At 39.9% G+C, this 24,520-nt stretch overlaps 1 protein-coding gene across 4 annotated transcripts in view; it reads right to left on the bottom strand.

Moving 5' to 3' along the window:
* MOB2 (MOB kinase activator 2) overlaps positions 1 to 24,520 on the bottom strand; it is a 103,929-nt gene that overhangs the window by 20,372 nt on the left and 59,037 nt on the right. Inside the window, exon 1 of one of the 4 annotated variants that reach the window (XM_080999790.1) lies at positions 11,144 to 11,373. The exons of the other annotated variants lie outside the window; for them this stretch is intronic. Within the exon in view, the coding sequence (XP_080855916.1) occupies positions 11,144 to 11,253 (110 nt within the window). The 5' untranslated portion in view covers positions 11,254 to 11,373. Of the gene's footprint in view, positions 1 to 11,143; positions 11,374 to 24,520 lie in introns of those variants that run through there. 4 annotated transcript variants of the gene reach the window in all.

Raw genomic sequence — 24,520 nt, 5'->3', positions numbered from 1 at the left:
CACGGGAAGCCCTCCGGAGGCTGCAGGCTGCTGCCCGCAAGCCTTGTGAGCCCGCGGGAACTCCCGCCGGGCTTGCAAGGCTTGCGGATAGCTTCCTGAATCTTGGAGAGCGAGAGGGGTCAGTGCGCACCGATGCCTCTCGCTCTCCAGGCTTCAGCGAAAGCCTGCATTCGCCCCATAGGACGCACACACATTTCCCCTTCATTTTTGGAGGGGAAAAAGTGCGTCCTATGGGGCAAAAAATACGGTAATCACAGTAATTGATTGGCCAGGGTCAGGTGGGGTTGCAAGCTCCTTAGCTCAAGATGTGAGCTCAACCCAGATGTTTGCCTGCATATGTATGGGCACAAAACAGGGAGAAGGGGTGGGGGCAAAGAGACAGGTAAGCCCTACCTGCAGCACAGCCAGGCACATCTTCTTTATTAGACCTTTGCATGATTAACGTGAAGGTTTATATATACTTTCTAAGTGCATTGTATATAACACACACAGAACCCAGTGCTTTGTACTAAACATGTGAATGTCTAAAATAAGGAGCACAGGGAGATGCGAGCAAGGGGCTTGTATGGCTTCCCTGTCTTGTGTCTATGTTAAACCCAAACTTGTTCATGCAAATTCAGGATGGCAAATCCCATTAAATGTAACTCATATTTTTAGCCAAACTAAATTACTTTTAAAATGTTTACATATTAAAGGGAAAGCATCATATTGCTCTAAGCAGTATGAATTGGTTTATACTTCAAATATAAACAACTTTAATGAGGCAGGAGGTCAAGATTTTGGCAAACACTTAAGTCTACCTGAGTATAACTTACTGGAATATCTCCCCCCTCCTCAATAGTGAGAGGGCACAAGATTATTCAAATAATGTGTCAAGAAAATTCAGGTTTAATACTCAAGGTAAAATGATACATTCATAGTTGACTTTTCCGTGAGTGAGTGTGTGTCCAACTCGAATGCTTCAATTCAAGCCCAGGTATTTTAACAGGTGGGGATCAAAAACCAGAAAGGACAGTACAATGCTAGAGAGGAACACGAGTAGGAGAACATGACCCAAACCCCATGAGAGACAGACATATATAGTCTTCCACAAACACTGCTTACGTATTAGCAAAACCTATTGTTATAAATCTTTGTCATTTTTTTTAAAAGCGGTTTCCTCAAAAATCAAAATTTCCCATTACACATTAAATTCCATGCACCAGAATGTATATACTGGGATTTCATCTTCAATATTTTGGCAGGAAAAAATATTAGCAAGAATAAGAATAAGTATTTCCCTTATGAGAGCAGCTTTTAAGTGCTTTTTTATTGCAAGTTTTTGTATCTGGGAGGTATGGGCACATTGTAGAGGGTCTAGCTGCAAGGTAAAAGTATGGGAAAAACTATTCTTCTATTGTTGTGGTCAGTTGGTTGCAAAAGAGAAGGCAACCAAGCCCTTTGTGAATAATGCTTCCCTTGCCAAGCTGCCTGACCCCAGAACCCCATTTTACATCTTATCTTTTGCAGTCATATGCTGGCTGTGGGCAAAGGAGAACTGCATTGCCTTCTTTTGACTGCCAGAAGTTTTTTCTTAAAAAAAATAGTTGGCTGCAACAACAGCTATTTACCACCCCTATTTTGTTCTTTTTAAAAAGTTGCTAATAGTTTATTTAAGAGAAGGAAGGAAGGAAGTTCCTTGCATGCCCGGGAAAAGTTTTTCTTTCATATTCTCATAGCAGATCTTTCCCTTAAAAGGCAATCTCTGCCTTGGCTCCAGATGCTGCTGGGCTGAACACAGCCAGTGCCCAAGCATGGCAAGCATATTAAGGATGACAAGTGCCATAACCTTATTGCATAATTCTGCCTTCTAAATTCAGCATTCACTGTGCAAATAAATGTACTTAACTTTGAGGTATGAAGACAAAGTTGGGCTTGTTAGAAGTATAATTATTGTGCCCAATATATTGCCATGACAAAATGAGTTGTTCTAGACTTTCTACGTGTTCTATTCCTTCCTCTTAGAAGGTCAGTATTAAGGGGGGGTGGGGAAGGCTCAATGAAATTTAATCAGTCTCATCTTCTGAGCTGTATCACTATCAGTTTCTGCTTCTTCACATTTATCATGGATTTCTAAAAACTGAAGGTTTGCCCATATTGAAACAAGGTTATATATTGTTTCACATCTCATCATCCAAAAATCTTCCATTTTTATGGGGGAAAACAAAAGGCTTTGTCTTTTTTTAAACAAAACAAAACAAAACACAAACCTAACCCCAACAAATTTGGGGTTTGCCTGAATATTCCCAGGCCTTCATATCCCTAGACAAGTTTTATTTATTGTACTACTGTGATCAGATAAATATTAATTGCAGCATTATGAAGTTACTAGTATGGTAGAACTATTTGATTTAAGCTATGGAGGTACTATTCTCACCTCAGCTTACACAATCTATTTCATCGTTGAGATCACGTTACCGCCTCTCATCAAGTATATAGCCCACATGCTGGCTAAAAGATACACATTTATGATGATACATAAATGAGGAACATGTTGCTCTTACAAACAATCCCATCATGGAGGTTCAGATTTATTCATGGCTGAAAATGTTCACATTTGTACACGTACAGACATTGCCATATACAGTTTGTTACCCTTTCTCTCTGATGCCAATAATGCCTTAAGCTTCTTATACAATTATGTTATAGTTCGATAATTGTCATTATATCTTGAGTATATGATTGTATGGATTCATCTCTACTCTTCATCAAGTGATTAGAAGGGGCACCATTACAAGAGCACTTTTTGCCCTGTAGATCACTTATGCAAAGGTTTGCAGCTATGTAAGGAATGGTCAGGGCTTTTCCAAACTGTCTTCAAAAAAACGCTTAAGAGGAACATGTTACACAGTATGGAGTTACACAGCTTCACATTTAAAAAGCTGATCTAAATTGACATATTTTTCAAACAGCAGAAAACAAGATGCTTTCAATAAATCCACAAGCGCGAGATGCTTTCAATAAATCCACAAGCGGGACACAGAGACTGTCTTCCTAACTGTCCTTAAACATGTGAAGCGCAACATGTGAAGCACTGCCTGGTTGCCTTTTACAACCTTGGATATACATGTTTTGTGACTTATAAATATTTTTGTACTGCCATCATTTAAGCCATTAATTTTGCTTTGAATTTATGCTTTTATGATATGCAAGCCATCTGGGGTTAGGCCCCCAAAAGTAGTCTTATTGTATAATGAAAAGTGGGTAGAACACATTTCACAAATGAGCAAAGCTCCAGCCTGGCTAATGGGCAGAGGTGGTGGGGGTCCTGCAACATCTGCAGGGCCACAAGTTCCCCACCCCGATACAGGGAAAGTGCACCATCACCTTAATTGCTTTAGCTGCCCATATCTGTTTTTATGCCAGATTTTCAATATTCTTTCCGACCCATTTCCAACCCTGTCAGTAGATGTGTGGTCAGGATTTCTGGCCCCAATGCACTTTGCCCATTGAACCACATTTGCCATTTTTTTTGCCTATTCAGCCAGTCTGGAGAAATTGTTTTGGAGTTCTTTGCAGCCATATGAATTTTTAAGGGCTCTAAATAATTTGGCATTATCAAGAAACTTGACTCAGCTCAGATCATTTATGAAACATTAATAGCACTGGGCCAAAAATAGGTCTTTAGGGGGCCACTCTGCTTGCTTATCGTCACTTCAAGGTCAGTTTAATCCTGCTTTTCAACCCAAATCCATATTTGGCAATACCTTTGTTAGGCCAACAAAAATGTCACAAAATACTGTGCTAGGTGGTAAAAAAATGTGAGGGGTTGGGTTGGGGGAGAAAAACTATAATAGTTCTAAGATGCCCATAACAAGAAATAGGCCCCATTTAAGGAATCATTAATATCATCTCCCTCCCCCCAGCTGAGTGAAGAATGGAGCTGGGTTACACACAGTTGCTGATGAACCGGGTGGCGGGAGAGGGGGGAGCCAATGTGAAGTGTGAATCTATCTACAATGGAAAACTACTTTCAGAGTGTTCAAGGCTACAAGTCATCTCCAGATATGCCATAACATTCCAGGAATGAAGGCAGCTTTGTTGTTTAGAAGAAATACTATGCTATGGAATCTTTCACCTGGTCACTTCGCCCAACCAAGCGCCCTCCAGGTGTTCTGAACTACAGTTTCTATCATTCCCAACCACTGGATTATGGTGGCTTAGGCTGTTGGAGCTGAAGTTCAATACATCTGGAGCGCACCAGGTTGGAGAAGGTCCCTTATATAAAAGTGCAATTGGCATGGACTATTTCATTAGTCAAAGGAAGGTGTATTGTGAGGACTGTACAGACACAAAGGGCACAACAGCTGCAATCAGCAATTCATAGCAATTTGACAGAGTGGGAAGCACAGATAGGAGAATACAAAGGGATATGAATGAAGCAAGTGCATGTTCACAGTTTGAAAACACTCTCACAGTTCATCAATCTACAGAAATGCTTCCATGAGGATGAACGTTAGAAAATGCCACTAGGGGACTTTCCTTCATAATGGGCTAAGTGAGCTCCAGCTGCTTGGCTTCACTCCAAGGGGAGTTGTTCCCTAGTAGGTGGAGAGTGAAGGACAACACCAAAGAAGAGGGCAGGAAATGCCACCTGAATCATCTTGGCACCACAGGAACACCTTGTTATTAATATTCCTGGTACCAGACGTGAATGTGACTTCTATTGTGAGGGTCTTCTTAAATCCACTAATAGTGCCTCTCTAGGCTATAAAGCAAAATATAAGTATTCTAAAATAAACTAAGCAAGCAAAAATAGTGCTATGCTGGAATGCAAAATGACCACGTTCACCCACCACCATCAGTGAGTGAGTTCACAGAACAGTCATTCCGCAAAGCTGAGCCCTTTTCTGAAGGATAAATATTTTTCAACACGGCACAACACGTCAGCTGAGTTCAATCAGTCTTATTTCTGTTTTAAGTTCCCTGGGGGGAAGGAACAGCAAAAGGTCTGTCTTTAGTTCAGACTTGCCTTGTCCTGCCAGAAAAGCCATATATGCATTAAAGTGCTCTGAGATGAAGAGATTTGGTTTCTGTTTTGAGGGAGTGGAGAAGAAACCAGGTATTTTCCACATTTGCTCACTTCATTGTGTCTCGCCCTCACTGAAAATAAAAGGGTCCTGCCCTGCCTGATGCCCTTTTTGTACTCTTTCAAATTAGAGATTATAATACCTTTTAACCTCTTAACTACTTTGTGTGTACAATTTTCAGCACATAATGCCTTGCTAACAGTATGTCAAAATTCAGTCCATTACTGGAGCAAACAATAACATCTACACTTGAAGCTTGTTGGGACTGGCATTCAAAACACCATCAATTCTATCTGGTTCTAACTTTTAACTGGTGAGTTGGCTGGCAGGACAATGTTGCTCCATTAAATCCAATTCAATGTTGAATGGTAACTGCAGTATACCTCTCTGCCTCATTCATAAGCACAAGGTCAAATTAAACCTATTTTGTTTCTGGACAAGCCACAGAAGATTTTAGAAATACTGCAGGAATGGCTAGAAGTACATGCATACAAATTACTGTGCAAGAAAGAGAGCCTCACTCCAAACTATTCTGATAATATAGCAAGATCTAAAAGTTCACTTTCCCCCCTCTTTCAGCATGCTGCAAACTAACTTCTCCAAGTGGAATTTCAACATTCCTTTTCAACTGATTCAACAACATTGTAAACAGCAAGCATTTCTACACTTGGTAAATGGTTTCCATGTATGCACAAGTACGCTGGCATTTTCCTATGTACCCAGTGCTGGCCAGACTATAAGAACTAGGAACAAGGGTGACAGATCCCACACTTCTCTGCTCATACATTTAAGAAATCCTTCCATGTGTACTGTAATTAAAGAATACGCCTACCAGTTCTGCTATATGTGTCACTATATACAAGTAGTTTAGCATAATTTTAAAGATATAATTGTTTAAAATTTTAAAACATGTTATGCTTATTAAAACATGTTATGCTTAAAGCATTAATAGGATCTGACGTTTCCCAAAAAAAGGTTTGGACAAAAATTTTCTGCCAATGCCAAAGGTTCTCTCAACAATTTAAAACCAGCTTTGTGAAAATAACTTTACACTAGTTTTCTTTTTAATCAATAGTTAACAAGGAACATGGGCTTCTATTGTTAAATTCAAAACTAAGCTTCAGCCTGCATCTTTAACTGGATTAGAAATATTCCCTTTCAATATAACTGACAATTGAACATTACACCTTGGATAAAATGATGTATCAATCAGAAAACTTCTTCCTTAGGCGACAACCATAAGTACCATATTGGTTCTTTAAACATCAGTATAACTCAAAAAATTGACTAAATTCTTAATTTAAAAACAGAAGTTTTAGAGTCCTTGTCCATTCTTAAAGAAGTGACAGAGCATCTTTGAGAAACATTCACACACTCACTTTTATCACCATTAAAACATTTGGGCCAGGATTTCCCAAGTTCGTGGAGTTGTACTCAAGTGTACCTTATACTTTTTCCATCATGAGCACTAGAAGCAGAATTATGCAAAGTACATACATAGATCCAGGTGTTCTTATGTAGTGTTATTTATTTAGTTGCTATTACATTCCTATGTCACCTTTCCTCCAAGCAGTTGAAGGTTGCGTACATGGTGGTTCTCCCCATTTTATCCTCACAGTGATCCTGTAAATTAGGTTAGGGTAAGAGATGGTGACTGGCCCAAGGTAATCACAGTGAGCTCCATAGCTGAGTGGGGATTTGAACCCTGGTATCTCAACAGTTACTCTGGAGCACAATTTTTATTTTAAGTCCAGAATATACACATGCACTTTATCATCGACCAATCAGGTCGATGCTTAAACATTTCTGCCAGACAGGCCTGAATAAATGTTGCCTTTCTGCCAACCTTTTGCCAAGACCTAATGAGACAAATGCTACTTGATATATTTTGAATAAGACACAATCAGGTTTCAGTTTGAAGCAATTAAAAGACACTCAACTCAAGCTCAATAATTTGCTCTCCGTCAAAAGTTTTCCCTGCTACACTATTTTAATCAAATGGAAAGTTGGAGAAAAGAACAGAGCAAGACAAAAATAGTTCAGAGAGCTCCCAAATTGCCTTTTGCCCAGTAGTCTCCAACCCATCTTAAATTCTGCTTAAACAAATTCCAAGATGATCTGTTTTCTAGCAATGTCTACAGAGTAGTTCATACTGTGATTAAGAAGCTATTTTGCCGAAGCTTATAAAATTTGAACTTGGTCCATTAGAGATAAAGGTGGTCTAGTCTGCAAACAAAACATTGCTCAGAACTAGTATGTGTAGTATTACACAACTGACTTGTTTATAAAAAGAAGCTGAACTTCTTATAAAAACATTTAATTTCTCTCTAGCACCTAGCTAAAATTAGTTGCATTAGTTGCACTGTAAAATTGATGGAGATTGATAAGACATTAATCAAAAGGATTGCCAGTTTAGTTATATTCAACCTAACAATTTATGGAATACATAATTCAAGGAAGCAAAATGTGTATCCTTTAGAGGAAAAAATGTCATTATCATGATGTTGCAAATACACTCGGAAGAAATGTGTGCATGGTCAGGATCAACAGGGATTCTACTAGTCAGAGCTGGGATTCAGGGATCTACATAACTTCCAGTTCCTTACCCATGGCTACTAATCTGATAGTAGTGACTCAGAATCCTTATTTAACTTTTCTACCATTCCTATAAAGTTCTAGGCCATATCTACATGCACAACTGAGTAAGTCACTGAGATGGCAACTTGCATGATATAAGGGCAGAATTTGGAGTACTGGGGCCTAGGATTCAGCCAAATCAACACTGTATAAACTTAAATTGCACAAATGCACTTTCATGCTTTTGGTAGAAGTTGCAATACAATTAAAGAATATAAGGAGGAGCCATGACTGGAAAGTGAGCAGTCCCAATACTGTTTGCTTTTGTTTTACAAGCAAACTAACTCAAACATAAAAGGATCATGGGCTTGGTGGATATGATCCAGTTCACAAAGTGTGCCCATGAAACAGACTTCACATAAAATTCTCTCCAGAATAATGAACTTTCAGCAAAAGGAAATGCAACAGCAGTAGATCTTGGAAATGGATTTTTAACAATCAGGAAGAAGCTTCACCAGATTGACCCTCCACACTAGATATTCTATGAAACCATGCACATGTGCACATGCTTCCTACCTAAACTGTTGGATGAGGAGACAATATATTATCAACAAAACTTACTGCTACCTGATGTACTGTAGCAATTCAAGTAAAGCAACATTTTAGATTTTACACAAACATGCACACCCCCTGATGAACTTTCCCCCAACTAAGTGGTAGTCAGGGAGCAGTAACAGCAAAGAGGCAAACCAGCCAAGGAGGTGGATAATTGTAAAAGGTGGTGCTACCTTTGTAAGAAAGCAAAGACTGCATAGGCTTCCTGAGAAACGTGGCAGCATTCCTATGGGAAAGCCAGGTGTGCCTGCTCCCTAATTCTCTCAGCAAACATTATAGCAAAAGCAGTTCTTTCCAGTTATGGCATGATGAATGGGTTACTGTTCTACTGAGTTTAGGTTCCACAGTCCTTAAAGTGAACTAGCTGACTAAAGCCTGGCAAACTGAAAGGACACTTTGAAATTATCACAGCCAACTTGCCAATTTTTAAAAAAGACTATTCAGTGGGTTAAATTCGTTTTCATCCTTCTTGGCACAACCCTCTGTCACCTGCCACACACAAACCCATTATACAATCTAAACTATCATTTATTTACCCTTCCTGAGCAGCCAATGTTGCTTTCTTCCTTCATGTCCTATTTCTATTCACCCTTTTCAGTCATAGCCTATTTGCTCTAACAGAGCTATTAAACTCTTATATTAGTCAATCCTGCTGACTGATAATAATTACATGCAGAACAGGGTACTGCAAAGAGATGTGGAAATATTTAATTGGTTATTTCCTTTCTTTGTTGGCACCATAGGTGAGTATCTGAATACATAAAGAGTAACTCATTTTAAATGAAATAAAAAATGGGTTCCCATGCTTGTTTGAAAAGTCAAAGGAACTAAGGAAATTCCCCTCAACTTCTCTTGAGTTTCATAATAACTGTTGCTCAGGTCCATAATTTCCGATGAAGAGAAACACATGCAAAGAACACAATTTTGCACCAAGTTAGCCCAAATTCCGTGACAAGAATTACTGGTTTCTGTGACTTGGAATAAATTTTGCCAATTAAGCAAATAGGAAGATCTCTTGCTCTGCAAAATTTGTTATCCTCATCCTTAACATGAAGAGAAGCAACAGTCTATACATGGCATTGAAGCCTTGCCTGTGACTCCTGGAAATCTTACTCGGAAACTCTCACTGCCATCTGAGATTTCATCAGACACCATCCACATGTTTTCACACGTAGCTTCACAAACATAAGGCTGGGAAGTCTGGTTAGTTCTTGTCATTCCTTAATGACAGGTGGTATTCTTAGGAAGTTGGATTAAGATTTTTCTGTGCTTCTGCAGAATCCCAGCACACAAACACCACCTTTTTCTTGTCCTCCTGCACAGCACACACCCAGAGCTTGCCATTTCCCAAGTTTATCATATCTTTATGCACCAGAGAGTAAGTACCAAGTGCCCCAAACAAGTTCAACTTTGGATTATTCATTGGGGGAGGGGGGGAAGGCGAAACCTGTAAAATGAAATGCTGAAAGTGGCTTGCTCAATTATGTAAGTCTACCTGTAGCATGCATACACACACACACTCCCCACTTAGAAGAGTCCAGTAGTCACTAATAATAAAAATACTGCATTGTGACATCACTTTTTCCATCTTTGTTAATTGCAGTTTGATTCAGCAAAAGATGGCAGCCAACGCTGTCAGGTAAGCCACAACTCCACCTCAAAATGTAGTAATTATATTTAACTTGCAGTGAGGTGATCATACTCACATACCATATCATTAGTGTTGTACTCACAACCTATGTTGCCATTGCTAATTGGCTAGTTCAGAGTTTTCTTCATGAACCAAGTACCCCACTTATGCAGTCTGGGTTCGTCACTTTCATGTCAATACCAGTGTTATCATTACAAATAACTGAAAAATGTAACTTACAAGAAAATGCATTTCAAATATATAATTTACCCCATGGACGCAGATAAATACATGTCCATGACTTTTTTGTGGACAGCACAATGCAAGAAAGGAAGTGGGGGATAATATTCTGGTTGACAAACTGCCCCAAAACCTTCACCAAAACCAAGTTGTGATAAAATAATAAACTCATTCAGCGGATACTGATCTCTAACCACTTTATTTAACCATACATTCAAACTTAAATAAATGTTCATATTTGATTTAAAAACTACTTCTGCTGAAAGGTATTTTTATTTCTGTGGTAACATTTCTGGAAGTTACAATGGAAAAGTACACACCTCCTCGTCTGATCAAAATTCTTATTACAAACTCTGGACCGAGAGCCTGATTAAATCTTATGACTGAACACATTAATGAACAATAAATAAAAATAAAAGAAATTATTTACCAAAATGACTTGTAACCCAATTATATGCATTATCACTTTAAAATGAAGATGCCCATTGTGTTCAATGAGACTTACTCCACAGCTAAGCGTGCACAGAATTGCAGCCTTACTTAAGTAATTCTACCAGAAAATCAGAAATCTACCAGAAATCAATATGCATACATGAAGTTTACATTTCTTAGTTGAAGCCCAATAACATCTGAACAAAGGTGTTCAAGCACAGATGTGCATAGAGAATAAGAAGTTCCAAACATTTTGCTCTTTTGATTCTGAATTCTAAAATAGTGAATGCAGAAGTCAGAAAAATTGGGGCAAGACCAAGCCACTTAAACTACTGTTGTCTTTACTAAAATCCAACCTAAATTTATTAACACCCTAGCTCTAAATACACTGTTCTGCTTCACATGATCACCTGCAATCTTGCCTCATTTAAAATCAATTGTAGTTTTGCCACTGATGTCTATAAGGATCTGTCTGCACTCAAAGTGAATTAATAGCCGAACAAGCTAGAGAATGAGAATGCGACATATGCTTCTTCTCTCCCCCATCACATCAAGAAGATTGTTTAAAATAAGTTATTACCTTAATACTTTGCCCACTGCCTGAAGAACCATTTTGCAGCTTAATCCAGTTTTGGGAGTTTGGGCAAGTACTGGTCTTTCGCCGCTGAGGTTACAATGATCCCCAACCATGTTGGAGAAAGACAAGAGAGAGAGAAAGTGAGGGGGAAAGGGGGGAAATTGGAAACTGCCAGTACAGACTCGCAACGCTTTACTAGTTCTCTCTCCTTGCCTCCTCAAAAAAACTAGTCCAACCACATTCACAGAGTTTACACAGCTTACTTCACTCTAACCCTTCCTCCCTCCTTCCCTCAGCCAATGAAAGAGCAGCAAAGGAAACCGGAAAAAAACCTAGGCTGGAAAAGACAAACAGCTGCTCCTTTTTACAAACTCTAAGTAAAAGCCAAGCCTGAGGAGCCAGTGCCAATAAGGAAGCATTTGAATTGGCCTTTTCAGACTGGCGCCGGCTGTGCAACAGGACAAGAGAAGTAGTGTGAGGGATAAGCAAGCTTTTTTCAAGCACCCTGTTACAGAGATACTGCATGAACAGAGGAGAGGAGGGAGCCCATTTACACTTCAATTTCTGTGATCTGTGAAGTACTGAACCTAGCGGACCATGTCCAATATCTCATAACACATACATGCCACCGGATAAGGCATGAACTCAATATAAAATTTTATGTACATCTAGGTAGTCAAATTATGAGAGTGATAACTAATACATCGAAGTATGCAACAGTTTTGATGCAATATTCACAGCAAGTACTAATCATGAATCTCTCTCTCTCTCTCTCTCTCACACACACACACACACACACACCCAAGTGCCCAGTATGGAATCATAATTCATGAATTAAAAGCCTACTCTCATATTAAAGTTAGTGTTGAAGCTGAAATAAATCCAATTTAACTTAGAATTCACTTTGCATTTTCATTGCTCATACAGATTATATTAATCCTGAAGATATGGTACCTTTCCCAGATAGTACCTGCCAAGTTTCCAGAACTGTAAGACTTTTGTTAAAGACTTGGTACATGTTCAAGCCCAGCATGGAATTCACTCCTCCTTAACCACTAATGATGGTCAGCAGTAGCACCCTATAAACACTTGATTTAAGTAATCAGCATAAACAAGGTGGGGGGAGGTAGCAGTTTGCAGACATCAGCATAAACACATGTCATCCTCAAATACCAAGGGTACATTCATACCAGCATGTAAGCATTTTGCTGCTCGAACCAATACTGGACGTGTGCCTCTACAGCAGGGTCTAGGTCAAATGAGAAGTTAATTTCCACTAGATCTCTCAGTTTCAGGCATATCAGGAGAGGAGTAATGGAGTAAAGGTGCAACTAGTTCTGGAAACTGAAATAATAATGCATGTTCTTCCCAGACAGGAGCAACTGGCTGGAGTAGTATTTCCAAATGAAGCATCTTCCAACTCTTATATGCAACACAGAAGCATTGGACAACCCCACTCCCCCATCCCAGGACAGTATTTAAAAAAGAAACAAACAAGGGAATAGTAATGGAGCTGGGAATTCTGGTCTAGTGAAGCAGTCAATGTTGAAGGAAGCAGGGGTCTCCAATTATATGCAGCATAAATCTAGTATGCCCCAGGGGCAAACTGAATAAAGATAGGTCATGTGAAAGTGCTCAGATAGATTCCTTTTCCATATGGGTGGTTCCTTATGGTACCTTCTAATAGGCAGGACTGGTATGAGGGCCAGAGAGCGATGGGCTGCTTCACCTGCAATAAACAACGGGTGAAGCCGCCAGCATGCTCTGGCCCTCATACCTCAGAGGTACCATGCGGGCAGGTGGCTTCTTTAAACTGCTCTGCTGACGGGTGTGCAGCTGACCATGCCTCAGCAGAGCAGTTTAACAAAGCCTCCACTCCGGCTTGTGTGAGCTGGAGGTTTGTTCAGTTGAGAAGCAGGCTTCCTTAAACCACCCACTTCTCCTCTGATCAAGCCCCGCCCCTTAATCTGGCTTGCAGAGGGGGGATGGGCTGCCTCTTCATCCCAGGAAAAAGAGGTAACCCATCCGCCCTGCCGCCCCACCCATTATAAGGTGGCACCGGCTGAGGCAGGTGCCTGAACGGAGCATTCACAGTCCTGCCTCAGCTGCCTTAGCACGGGCTGGAAGGTGCTGGAGGAGGCGGCAGCTTTGGAAGAGGCAGAAGCTATGCACGGTCAACTGCCTGCATGGCAGACAACTGCCTTCTTCCTTCCCACATCCTTTCCAACATTTTAATATACCACCATTTTGTGATGCTTAGCTGGTGTTGTATTTTGATGTAAGAAAGCAGGTATCGTCCAGCCCTACCTTCTGCTACTCTCTGAGCAAATAGGATGAAGAAAATAGTCTGTATCTTCCCTTTCATATGAAGCCAAGGAGACAGATTATGTGACTATTTTCCACTTCAAGGGGGCTCATCTACTCCCAGTACAATTAGGGGTGTTACTTCCATAAACAGAGATTTCATATATTGAATCTGCAATCTCGACTTCAACGCACTTACCAAGTAGGTGCATTTTCAAGGCCGTAGCAATAACAAACACTCTTCACATCAAAGCAGGAAGATAGCAAAATCCACAAACTTAAACCTCAAACTCAATTTACACACTTTGAAAGAACCCTATTGTGTACCATCACCTTTCTCCCCATTTTTCCTTCCATTCTGGGTAGGTGTTTTTTCGCTTTAAATTTTGGGAAGTATGCTACTATTGTTTTAAATTTAGTCAGTTGCAACATTCCAACTCCATAAAAGAAAGAAACGTGAAGTGCAATTTTAAGCAATAATTCACCTACTTTTATATAGGCACATTGTAACATGGAAGCGTTCAAAAAATCATTAGAGAGCATAGGCCCATTTAGATGTTAAGAAAATCACCACTAAAAAAAGTACCTACACCATTTAAGTGGTGTATCATTTGGTTCACAGTGCAAGTGCTTATTTGAGAGCATAACTGAAGTAATATTTTATCTTGAATCATAGAATCATAGAATCATAGAGTTGGAAGAGACCACAAGGGCCATCGAGTCCAACCCCCTGCCAAGCAGGAAACACCATCAGAGCACTCCTGACATATGGTTGTCAAGCCTCTGCTTAAAGACCTCCAAAGAAGGAGACTCCACCACACTCCTTGGCAGCAAATTCCACTGTCGAACAGCTCTTACTGTCAGGAAGTTCTTCCTAATGTTTAGGTGGAATCTTCTTTCTTGTAGTTTGGATCCATTGCTCCGTGTCCGCTTCTCTGGAGCAGCAGAAAACAACCTTTCTCCCTCCTCCATGTGACATCCTTTTATATATTTGAACATGGCTATCATATCACCCCTTAACCTCCTCTTCTCCAGGCTAAACATGCCCAGCTCTCTTACCCGTTCCTCATAAGGCATCGTTTCCAGGCCTTTGACCATTTTGGTTGCCCTCCTCTGGACACATTCCAGTTTGTCAATGTCCTTCTTGAACTGTGGTGCCCAGAACTGGACACAGTACTCCAGGTGAGGTCTGACCAGAGCAGAATACAGTGGCACTATTACTTCCCTTGATCTAGATGCTATACTCCTATTGATGCAGCCCAGAATTGCATTGGCTTTTTTAGCTGCCGCGTCACACTGTTGAGATAATGGCAAAATCTGCCTGAAATATGCAAGGCTGTTAACTGGAAGGTTAATATGATAGTGTTGTTTTCACAACCTGCTTGTTCAGGTTCTGCCACTTCATTTCCCACACACACATCTTAAGCTTACCCATTTGCTCCTTCAGGGTATTAAGCTCTACAGTTGTTCCTAAATCCTTTACTATCCTGTGGCTAAGTAAAGGAAGGAAACCCCGTGTTAAAGTTGAGAGTGATGCACTGTAAGCATGGGCATCCCCATTTTGTGTCAACAGTAGGAGTGCTGTCAGAAATCCATGCATGTTGGAAATCCCTTTGCTTAGCCATTTACACACAGACATAATTATCAAGTGCAACATGATGAAAAACTTTCCAGACAGTTTAGATGCATTGCTATACCAAATACAGCAGGAGCTTTGTTTAATTTCAACAATGACGACCTATTCAACAGCAAGGAAATATTAATAAGCAACAACACTTTGAGAGTTTACAAAACCACTTAATTTTTATGACCACAGAAAGAGGCAAATAAATAGCTAATTGAGCAACCGTTTGTTAACCAAGTATTCAGTGAGCACCACAGAGAATATTAGTATCAGGAGGCCTGGAGAAAAATGTTCAAAAAAGCAATTCTGCCTCAAAATTAAAGTGAATCGAGTTCATTTTTCAGACTAAGAATACAGTGCAGCATTTGAGACAAACAAAAGTTTGCAGGGTTTAATTGCAAAGTCAATTTAATTTAACTTGCAACCTATTCATACAGTGTGTCCCTGCCTAACATAATGAATGTCCTGATACTGCTAATTGCCCTTTTCTTTTTTCACTTCATCGTGCTTGTTGTACTACTGCCCAACCAAACATGCCTGCTAAATATTTTAGACTTCTGAAACTGCTGAAATACTATTCTTACTTAAGCTTCTACTCAGGGCTTTCACTGAAAAAGTGCTGCAGGCTTCAAGCTTGCAGCAAGTAAAAAGGGAAAACAATTTACACAAAATTACAGTACTGAGAAAGTTGTCTGTCCTGTCCAAAGACTGAAGTATACTGAACAACAAATGCCTGAAGGTGTTGAAGACCATTGTCTGTCACAGCTACCATATTTGGCTTTTTAAAAAATGCATTCACTCCCCTGCCTGATGGATTCTGACTCATAATTCGGGAGAGTTGTGCCTCCTTTTCCTGTCTGAAACTGGTACTTTAGGCCCCCCAAAATATCCATTTTTAAAAAGTGTGAAGGCATTCAGCTCATTTTCCAATCCCTATGTCACATCTTGTAGCAGCAGCTTTTCCTAATGGAGGACCTGGAGGTCTCCTTCTGCATGCAGAGCAGGTGCTGGAATGTTGGGGGCAGGGAGCACACTCCAGGTGTCATGGGAGGACTCCAACAACTGTTAGGTGATGGGGGGGCATTAAATTTGCTTTAGTAGGTGCTCACCATATCACAATATCACTTTGAAATTCTGTTCTTGAACAGAAGTGTTGACACAACTAAACACATATTGAAACCACAGTAATTCTGAGCCCAAAAGAAACAGTAGAAATTCTTGTATCATCCACTTCTAGTAGTAAGAAAGGCTACTTAGTAACGAAAGCAGATGGGATACACAGCAAGCAGCAGCACAGAATATCAAACTTTCAAATAAGCATATTCTCAAAAACAGCAGACAAGTTAATCTAGTTCTTCATTAGTATAACAGATTCCTCCCACAATTCAAGTGCACATCTTGCAAAGCACTGAGGCAATGCAGACAGCAGTTCCTGGGTGGCTTGTTACTTATGATGCAATTTCTTTTCAGGCTCTGCCCACTCAAGCACAATTTCTTCATACGCCTTTAGCCATAGCTAAGCACTTGGGGAAGGAGATAATTGATTGATTACTACTGGTGCATAATACTTATTCTTTGCTAGTATATAAAGATACTTAAAGGACTTGTATTATTATTGTATTTGCTTTTTACTGCTCAAGGTGGTGTACATGGTTCCCCCTCTCCTCCTTTAATCCCAACAACCCTGTGAGGTAGGTTAGGTTGAGAGCCAGCGACTGGTCCCAGGTCACTCGGTCAGCTTCACAGCTGAGTGGTGATTTGAACCTTGGGTCTCCCACTCCCACCTTGGTCCAACGCTCTAACTACTACACCAGCTCTCAATAATGAGAATTAGTAATACTGGTGGAAGAGGAGTATTACTGACTACTCCTCATCAAAAAGCTGTGGGGTGCATATTTTAGCCACCATTTAGCACATTTGCTATTTCTGCAATGTTAATGTCAGGACATACACGTGTGTGTGTGTGTGTGTGTGCGCGCGCGCGCGCTCACACACCACAATCCTTGAAGTTGAAATGCATTGCCAAGCAATGCAACCCATCTAAAAGGAAGCACTGAACTTTGCTCCTGGAGCCCTAATCTTAGATCCCGTTTTAAGAGGGTTCTCCAAAGTTCAATTAACTCAGTATCAGTTGCTCATTTCACACAGCATAACCCTTCCTCTTCACAGCACAATTTCTATTTTCACAGTAATGTGTCAAAAAAAAAAAAAGACACAGAAAATGGCTGAGAGTCATATATCTAACTTGCATCAAGGGGGAGGATATATTACATTTTTTATGGTTTATATAACTGGATGTTGCGCTCTGTGAAAGGCTGACAATATTTGCTGTTGTACTACTGGATCAAATGAACACTGACATCTGGTATCTCCCCTCATATACACATATATCGTTATTTTTTCCTATGAACCACCCTGAGACCTGTGGGTATAGGGTGGTTTACAAATTTTAATAACAAGTGTGTGAATGTTCTCCTTTTCCTCCACAAGTGCTTGTGACAGAAGATGGGAACAGGCATGGAATCAGTCTCTATAGCCATAGCAGGATCTGTAATTCTTCCAACGGTTTGTGTTCACCCCCAAAGGCATATTCCTCCACTGTCTCCCAAGACAGATGCCAACAACAAAAGTAGACACCTCAGGAGTAGTATATGTGTTCCTGCATACAAGTGGATAAATCTTACATGACTCTTTTATCCTATTTGCATTGTTGTATACAAAGTTGGGAAGGGTAGCTTCATATTCCTAAGGTAAAACCTGTTTAGACAGGATTCTTGTGCCAGCATGTCTGCAAAGCAAGCAGAAAGCTACAGGAAAGGCTTAAGAACCTCAGTCAATGACCTACTTACCACTAATGCATGCCAGAAAGGTTAGTTGTACAGAACAGTTGATAGGGAAGTGCTCAGGCTTGCAGTTTCAGAGCTAAGTTCTCATGCCTGACATGCTGGGGATTTTTCAGTCCCATTTAGCAGCTCAACAAAATTATTTTCAAATATGAAAAATACTAAGTGTTAAAACTTTGTTTTAAGAATGATAGTCCTGGCTGCCATATCACTGTATGATGAAGTCATACTCAGAGCTTCAATAACTTCTAAATCCTTCTAAACCATCCCTGTATTTCGTGTAACTTTAGAATCTTAGAGTTGGAAGGGACCTGAGGGTCATCTAGTCCAACCCCCTGCAATGCAGGAATCTCAGCTAAAGCATCCAAGAGAGATCCAAGAGAGAGTTAAAGCATCCAACCGCTGCTTTAACTACCATAGTTTACATTTTTCTACTTGCATTTGACTATTTTAGCCAAGACATGCAGAACTGTGTTAGCAGCTTGCTCACTACCATGTGTATTAATTGCATGTTTCAGATCAGAAGACCATTTAAGAGCTACTCATGAATCTATCTTTGCAGTGCACTGTCATATTACATGCTGTCTGTCACCGTTTCAAATCTGCTGAACATATACAGGTGGATTTACTTGCTCAGTTGCTAAAATATCTTTGCACATGTATCTATAAACTCCTTCCACGTGTGCCTCTATGGCCCAGTTCAGGCAATTCATCATTTATTAGGTTAAGATCAAACTTGTGTCCTTACACGCCCTCCTCCTATCACACATATGCTATAGGTGAAAAATTTCAGGGTTTGTTAAACCAAGGTATCCCTTTATATCAAGAGGAACTGTAGTTTCATCTTGGTCTATCCTGGTTTCAGATCCTAGATTGTAGATCGAGATTAGACTATAATTTCATAATTCAGATGCAATGGAAACCATGGTAAGGAGGGAAAGTAAGAAACCAGAGTTATGAGGGGGGAGCCTTAATCATAGTATACTTTTAATAAAAGTAATGTGCAAGATTATAATCTGAGTGAAAGTGTGGATGACAATTTCTCTTACAAACTTCTCAGACTGAGCATTTTTGTTTCCTAACACTGCTCCGTTTCCTACCATCATCTAAACTAAAAACTGAGCCTAGATTATAGTCTAAAACCCACAAATTGCATTTGGCCACATTTTCGTTCTTCCTCATTTTAGCCTCAGGATAATCATCTCAGAAGTGAAAAAAAAGAAAATGGTTAAAGGAGTTCTTAAAAGAAAAAGCTAAAGCATTTGAACACAATTATTTGAACCTGACAACGTAACAAAATTTTCCTAGTTCACTGCATTGCTCTGAGCTGGCTTCAATATGTTTCTAAGACAACCAAGTGGAATTTAGCAGTTCACAATAACAGTGATCTATTTCTCCGGAGCCTAACTGAACTAGCTGAAAACTGAAGCCAATCAACCAGATATTGCATTTACATTTATACCAGAAGAGGTTTATAGTTTCTATGGTTTCTGGCTGAGCCAGAAGTTCTCAACAGAGATTCTTTGGATGAAATTGGGGACATTTGGGGGGGGGGGAGAGAATTACTTCTTCACTTTTTAAAGCCACTGCTACTTGTTTTGAGGTAGCAGCAGGTACACTATCAGGTAAGTACAGTGGTACCTCGGGTTAAGAACTTAATTCGTTCTGGAGGTCTGTTCTTAACCTGAAACTGTTCTTAACCTGAGGTACCACTTTAGCTAATGAGGCCTCCCACTGCCACCACCGCGTGATTTCTGTTCTCATTCTGAAGCAAAGTTCTTAACCCGAGGTACTATTTCTGGGTTAGCGGAGTCTGTAACCTGAAGTGTCTGTAACCCGAGGTACCACTGTATTGTTCAAAAGGGTTCTGGGGAAAGTGTGCCCATCTAGCAGATACTATTTTGCAAACCAAAAAACCTGGAATAATACTGTGACATGAAACACAGCGGAACCTGCAACAAAATGCTGCAGTGTGCATCACTTTTGTTCAGTGTTCCAATCAACTATGCCCTGTCACAAAACCCCATTCCAATTCCTCACCCACTAAATAGTTTCTGTCCACCCCCGATCTACCAACAGGGCAGTATACAAATTTAATAAATGATAATTTATTAAGTAACAGTAATAATAAAACATTTGTAGCTATTGATGGTGTTCATTCCTCACTTTGGGGTCCCATTTTTGTACTAGATTTTTAAATTTATCTATTATATGTGGGGGGTGCTATTTTGGATACATAACCCTTAGCATGCACATCTGAAAACCAGAGAGAACAAGGGGTTGCTGCAATCAATCAATCAATCAATCAATCAATCAATCAATCTACAGCATACTCCTCTCTCTTCATGAGCTATGGTTCCAATACTTCCCAGGGAAGATGATGGCTAAGCCAGTTTATATCAGTGGTGTAGATATATTTTCAGCACTCCCCTCTCAATTCAACTTCACATATTCAGTTTTCAACAAGATTCAAGTGCTAATATAGTTTGATATTATCAAGTGCTTGCCTCTGTCCCCAAGATAGCTTGGGGGGGGGGGGGAGAGAGAGAGAGAGAGAGAGAACGAACACACAGCTGTGGACAACCCGAATCCCAATTTTGCATTTGATAAGCATTAAACTGCAGTCGTACCTAAAACCAATCAAACCAGCTAATTATTAGCCTACCCCCAGCTAAATATTTGCAAAAATGGTTTCATCTTTCAGAAAAGAGGCCAAAGTGCTTGAGAATGTAGGAGAACAATTCCTTTATTACAATTGCCAGTGTGCACTATATCCCTAGACAGAGAAGTCCAGAATAATGGAAACTAATATATTTCTCAATATGATTTTTTTTCCTTCACATGAAAACACAATTGACATTCTTTTCAAATATGCCAGGGACATGAAAATTACCACACCAAATTAAGATTACAACACAGCTAATTTAAGCCAATATCATTTATCATGATTTGATTAAGTGTCTGTTGGGAGTAGTGGCTACATTTGTTGAAGCACAGAAGAATCACAAACTGATCATTGCCCAAGTCAGATAAGTGGCAGAATAGAATTGTCTATGCACAGATGCCAACTCCAGATGTTTGCAAAGTATAGAAAGACAATGCATTGCATATTTCTTGCTGCTTTTGGCATGTGCTAACCAACACTTCATGGAAATCCTTTTTCCTACTTGTGCACAACTCTAATAACCAACAACCACTTTTAAATTTTTATTAACTAAACATGCACATAAATCACAGAAAACTGTGTGTTAGAGTTCCACTTCAGCAGATGGTTCAGACAATAGTTTAGCGTTACAAGAATGAACCACAGTTTGGGCTAACATGCGTCTCCCTCCATTCTCAATTCAGATGTTTTCACTTCCATTTAAACCCTCAAAATAAATAATAAATGTTAGCTTACCAGATCAAAATGATCCTACATACTCATGGACACAGTGCTATTCTACACTCAGCACTTCTGCATATATGTTGAAACCACAATACACTGTAGCAGTTATTTGTAATGGAAATTGTTACATCAGAAGCAATGACCAGTAAGTAGTCTTGACATCCAGTATATGTAGTAGGAAGGTGGATTTCCATAATAAAGAAATAAAATTGGCTTCCTCCATAGTACTATTTCCATTTGAAAAAAGTGAAAGCCCAAGTACAAAAGGCTACTCATTATTTGTGGGCGGCTGGTCATCAGCAAGTGCCCTCAGACATAACAGAGGTGACAACAACAGCATTGTTTGGAGCACATTGCTATTATAAATAGCCAGCACATGATGTAATGTTAAAGAGGTTTACTGCTATGGATTTCAGATTTGGTGTATTTGCTTTCACTAGTAAGTTCAAAATTTGCATTAAAAGAGCTAGTCTGACTAGTTTTAAATCAGGAGCGCAATAAACAGGATTGCCTTTTAACTTGGCAGTTATTGGAGTCATGCTGAAACAATATGAAAGAGCACCATTCACTTTCTTAACCCTTTTCCACATTTTAAAGAAGCCAATAAAAGCTTTCAAATGCAGATACCTTATAAACAGAACGCTATAGTTTGAGGAAAGTGAACTGAGAATATAAATGTTTCCTGGTAAGATGGATTATTTTGCAGTTTGCACACCAATAGCTAAGAGTACAGTGGATCTTTAACTTAGCTTCAATCCAAGAATTACTTATAATTGGTGCCAAAGACAATAAAAGTCTTCACAAAGAAGAGGAAAAAGATTTTCAATACAGGAAGATTTTCGGGAGTTTTGCACCATTGGTGTTAAAAGTTCCACCTGCCTTCACTTCCAAAGCCTCACACACAAACCAACTGTCTTAGGTTGCAATATGAAACCCTTTTGCCTAGAAGTAAGGTTCATTTAACTCAATGGGACTTAGTTCTGAGTAGACATGCATAGGATTGTCTAGTTAACAGAACAGGATCAGTTCTATCTGAAAGGGTTGGGAGCATTTTACTCAATAGTCTATTCTATTGAACAGAACGTAAGGAATCAAAAAATGCATTCATTGCAATTTCAGCTGCATGTCCCACCACAAAAGCACCCATACTTCATGATTTAGGGGTGTTAATAATAGAGATCTCCTTAATTCAAAGGAAAAGGTATTGGTTTATAACTGAACTCCACATAGCTGGAGGTAGAAATGGTTCATATGTTGAAAATCCAGGGAAGCTGATACAGAATGTTCAGAACCCACAAGACAAACAAACATCACAAGACAAGTGAATTCTGAATTGATATGCATCACAGTCTTTGAGGTTTACAGTAAGTACATAGACCTCTCTCTCTCTCTCTCTCTCTCTCACACACACACACACACACACGGAACTTGTTTGTGAGAGTGTGAAAATAATTCACTAAAATCTTAACACTTATCAGACTTAAGGAAAAGGTAAAAAAAGAAAAACTTAATTAACCCCTCTTGAAGACCACAAATACAATGAAGTCAGCTACCACCACAAAACATTCCTGGCTGTTAGATCAGTGATGATGTATTGTTATTGACTGTACAGCATGCTTTTCCAGGAGATGATAAGAAACTTGGTAGGAAATCGTGAATGAAATGAATGAGCCATGAGGGAAGGTCTTGAGGTGCTTATGTATCACAAACAGGCGTATACACATTTACTTCAAGGACAGTACCCAATGACCAGAAGCCTTCTGAACAAAAATACCGGGAAGCATATCTAAAGGATGTTAATAAAGATAGGCAAAATTAAAGGGACCATGGTTCATTCATCTCTAAGTTTGGATTCTACTTTTCAAATATTGGCATGTTTAGAAAACTGTCCATAAAATGTAGCTCTCTCTCCTATCAAATGACTGGTAGGCTATACACCACACACACACTGCTACCACCAACCCCCGGCAGCACTAAGGAGAAATCACCGGCTTCTTTGCTAGAACTGGAATTGACAGGTCTCGCCACCTCAAACCCTCCTTGGCCTTATCTCTGTTCGCTTCCATCTATTTTTTCCTACTGCTGACAATGCAGCGGTGCTGGTGTATCAATTAAATATGAACCTACTACGGCTCTAAGGGATGCGGGGACGTTGTGGTCTAAACCACAGAGCCTAGGGCTTGCCGATTGGAAAGTCGGCAGATCGAATCCTTGCAATGGGGTGAGCTCCCATTGCTTGGTCCCAGCTCCTGCCAACTTAGCAGTTCGAAAGCACATCAAAGTGCAAGAAAATAAATAGGTACTGCTCCGGCAGGAAGGTAAACGGCGTTTCCATGCGCTGCTCTGGTTTACCAGAAGCGGCTTAGTCATGCTGGCCACATGACCCGGAAGCTGTCTGTGGACAAACGCCAGCTCCCACGGCCTACAGAGCAAGATAAGCGCGCAACCCCAGAGTCGTCCGCGATTGGACCTAACTGTCAGGGGTACCTTTACCTTTATCTTACTACGGCTCTGGTCACCCTGGCAGATGATATCTATCAGGAGAGAGATAGGAGATGGTGACCCTGATGATTCTCCTTGATCTCTTGGTGACCTTTGGTACCATTGGCCATGGCTTCCTGCTGGATGGATTCTTTTGGCTGGGAATAGGGGGCACTGTCTCCCCAATTTCTTGCAGGTCCCCATTTGTTCACAGCATAGTTTAGCATGTATTGCTAGTTTTGAAAAATGTGCATTATGTGGCACAATAATAATATGGTGTACGCAGAATGATGCTAATCAACAACTCATGATGGAGAAGCTAAAAGCTCACTAAAAAAAAATTATAAATAAGTTTACATAAGCTATTAGCCTATCTATGTTTTTATATGTCTGCCTGTCAGCATTTGCATGTACTTAATCACTTGTGGCATACCAGCTACCTGGAAGTGAATGACCAAGAACTATCTCCTGGTGTGCCAAGAATTCACTGCCCAACATTGGGCTCCATAACTACTTGGTATGATGTTCCAGCGAAATTCTTTGCCGTGAGTATTGAACTGAGCATACAAACAACTGCTGTCATGATCAGAATACATAGTAGACAGGCTCTAAAGTAGTATGTATGTATGTATGTATGTATGTATGTATGTATGTATGTATTTTCTATGCCGCCCTTCATCCAAGGATCAGAGGGTGGCTTACAATATAAAGTAGGTAGTCATTCCTTTTAATATGCATCC

The sequence above is a fragment of the Podarcis pityusensis genome (assembly GCF_964106645.2).
Source record: "Podarcis pityusensis genome assembly, chromosome: 1".
NCBI classification, from domain to species: Eukaryota; Metazoa; Chordata; class Lepidosauria; order Squamata; family Lacertidae; genus Podarcis; species Podarcis pityusensis.
This window is presented reverse-complemented; position numbering and strand designations above follow the sequence as displayed.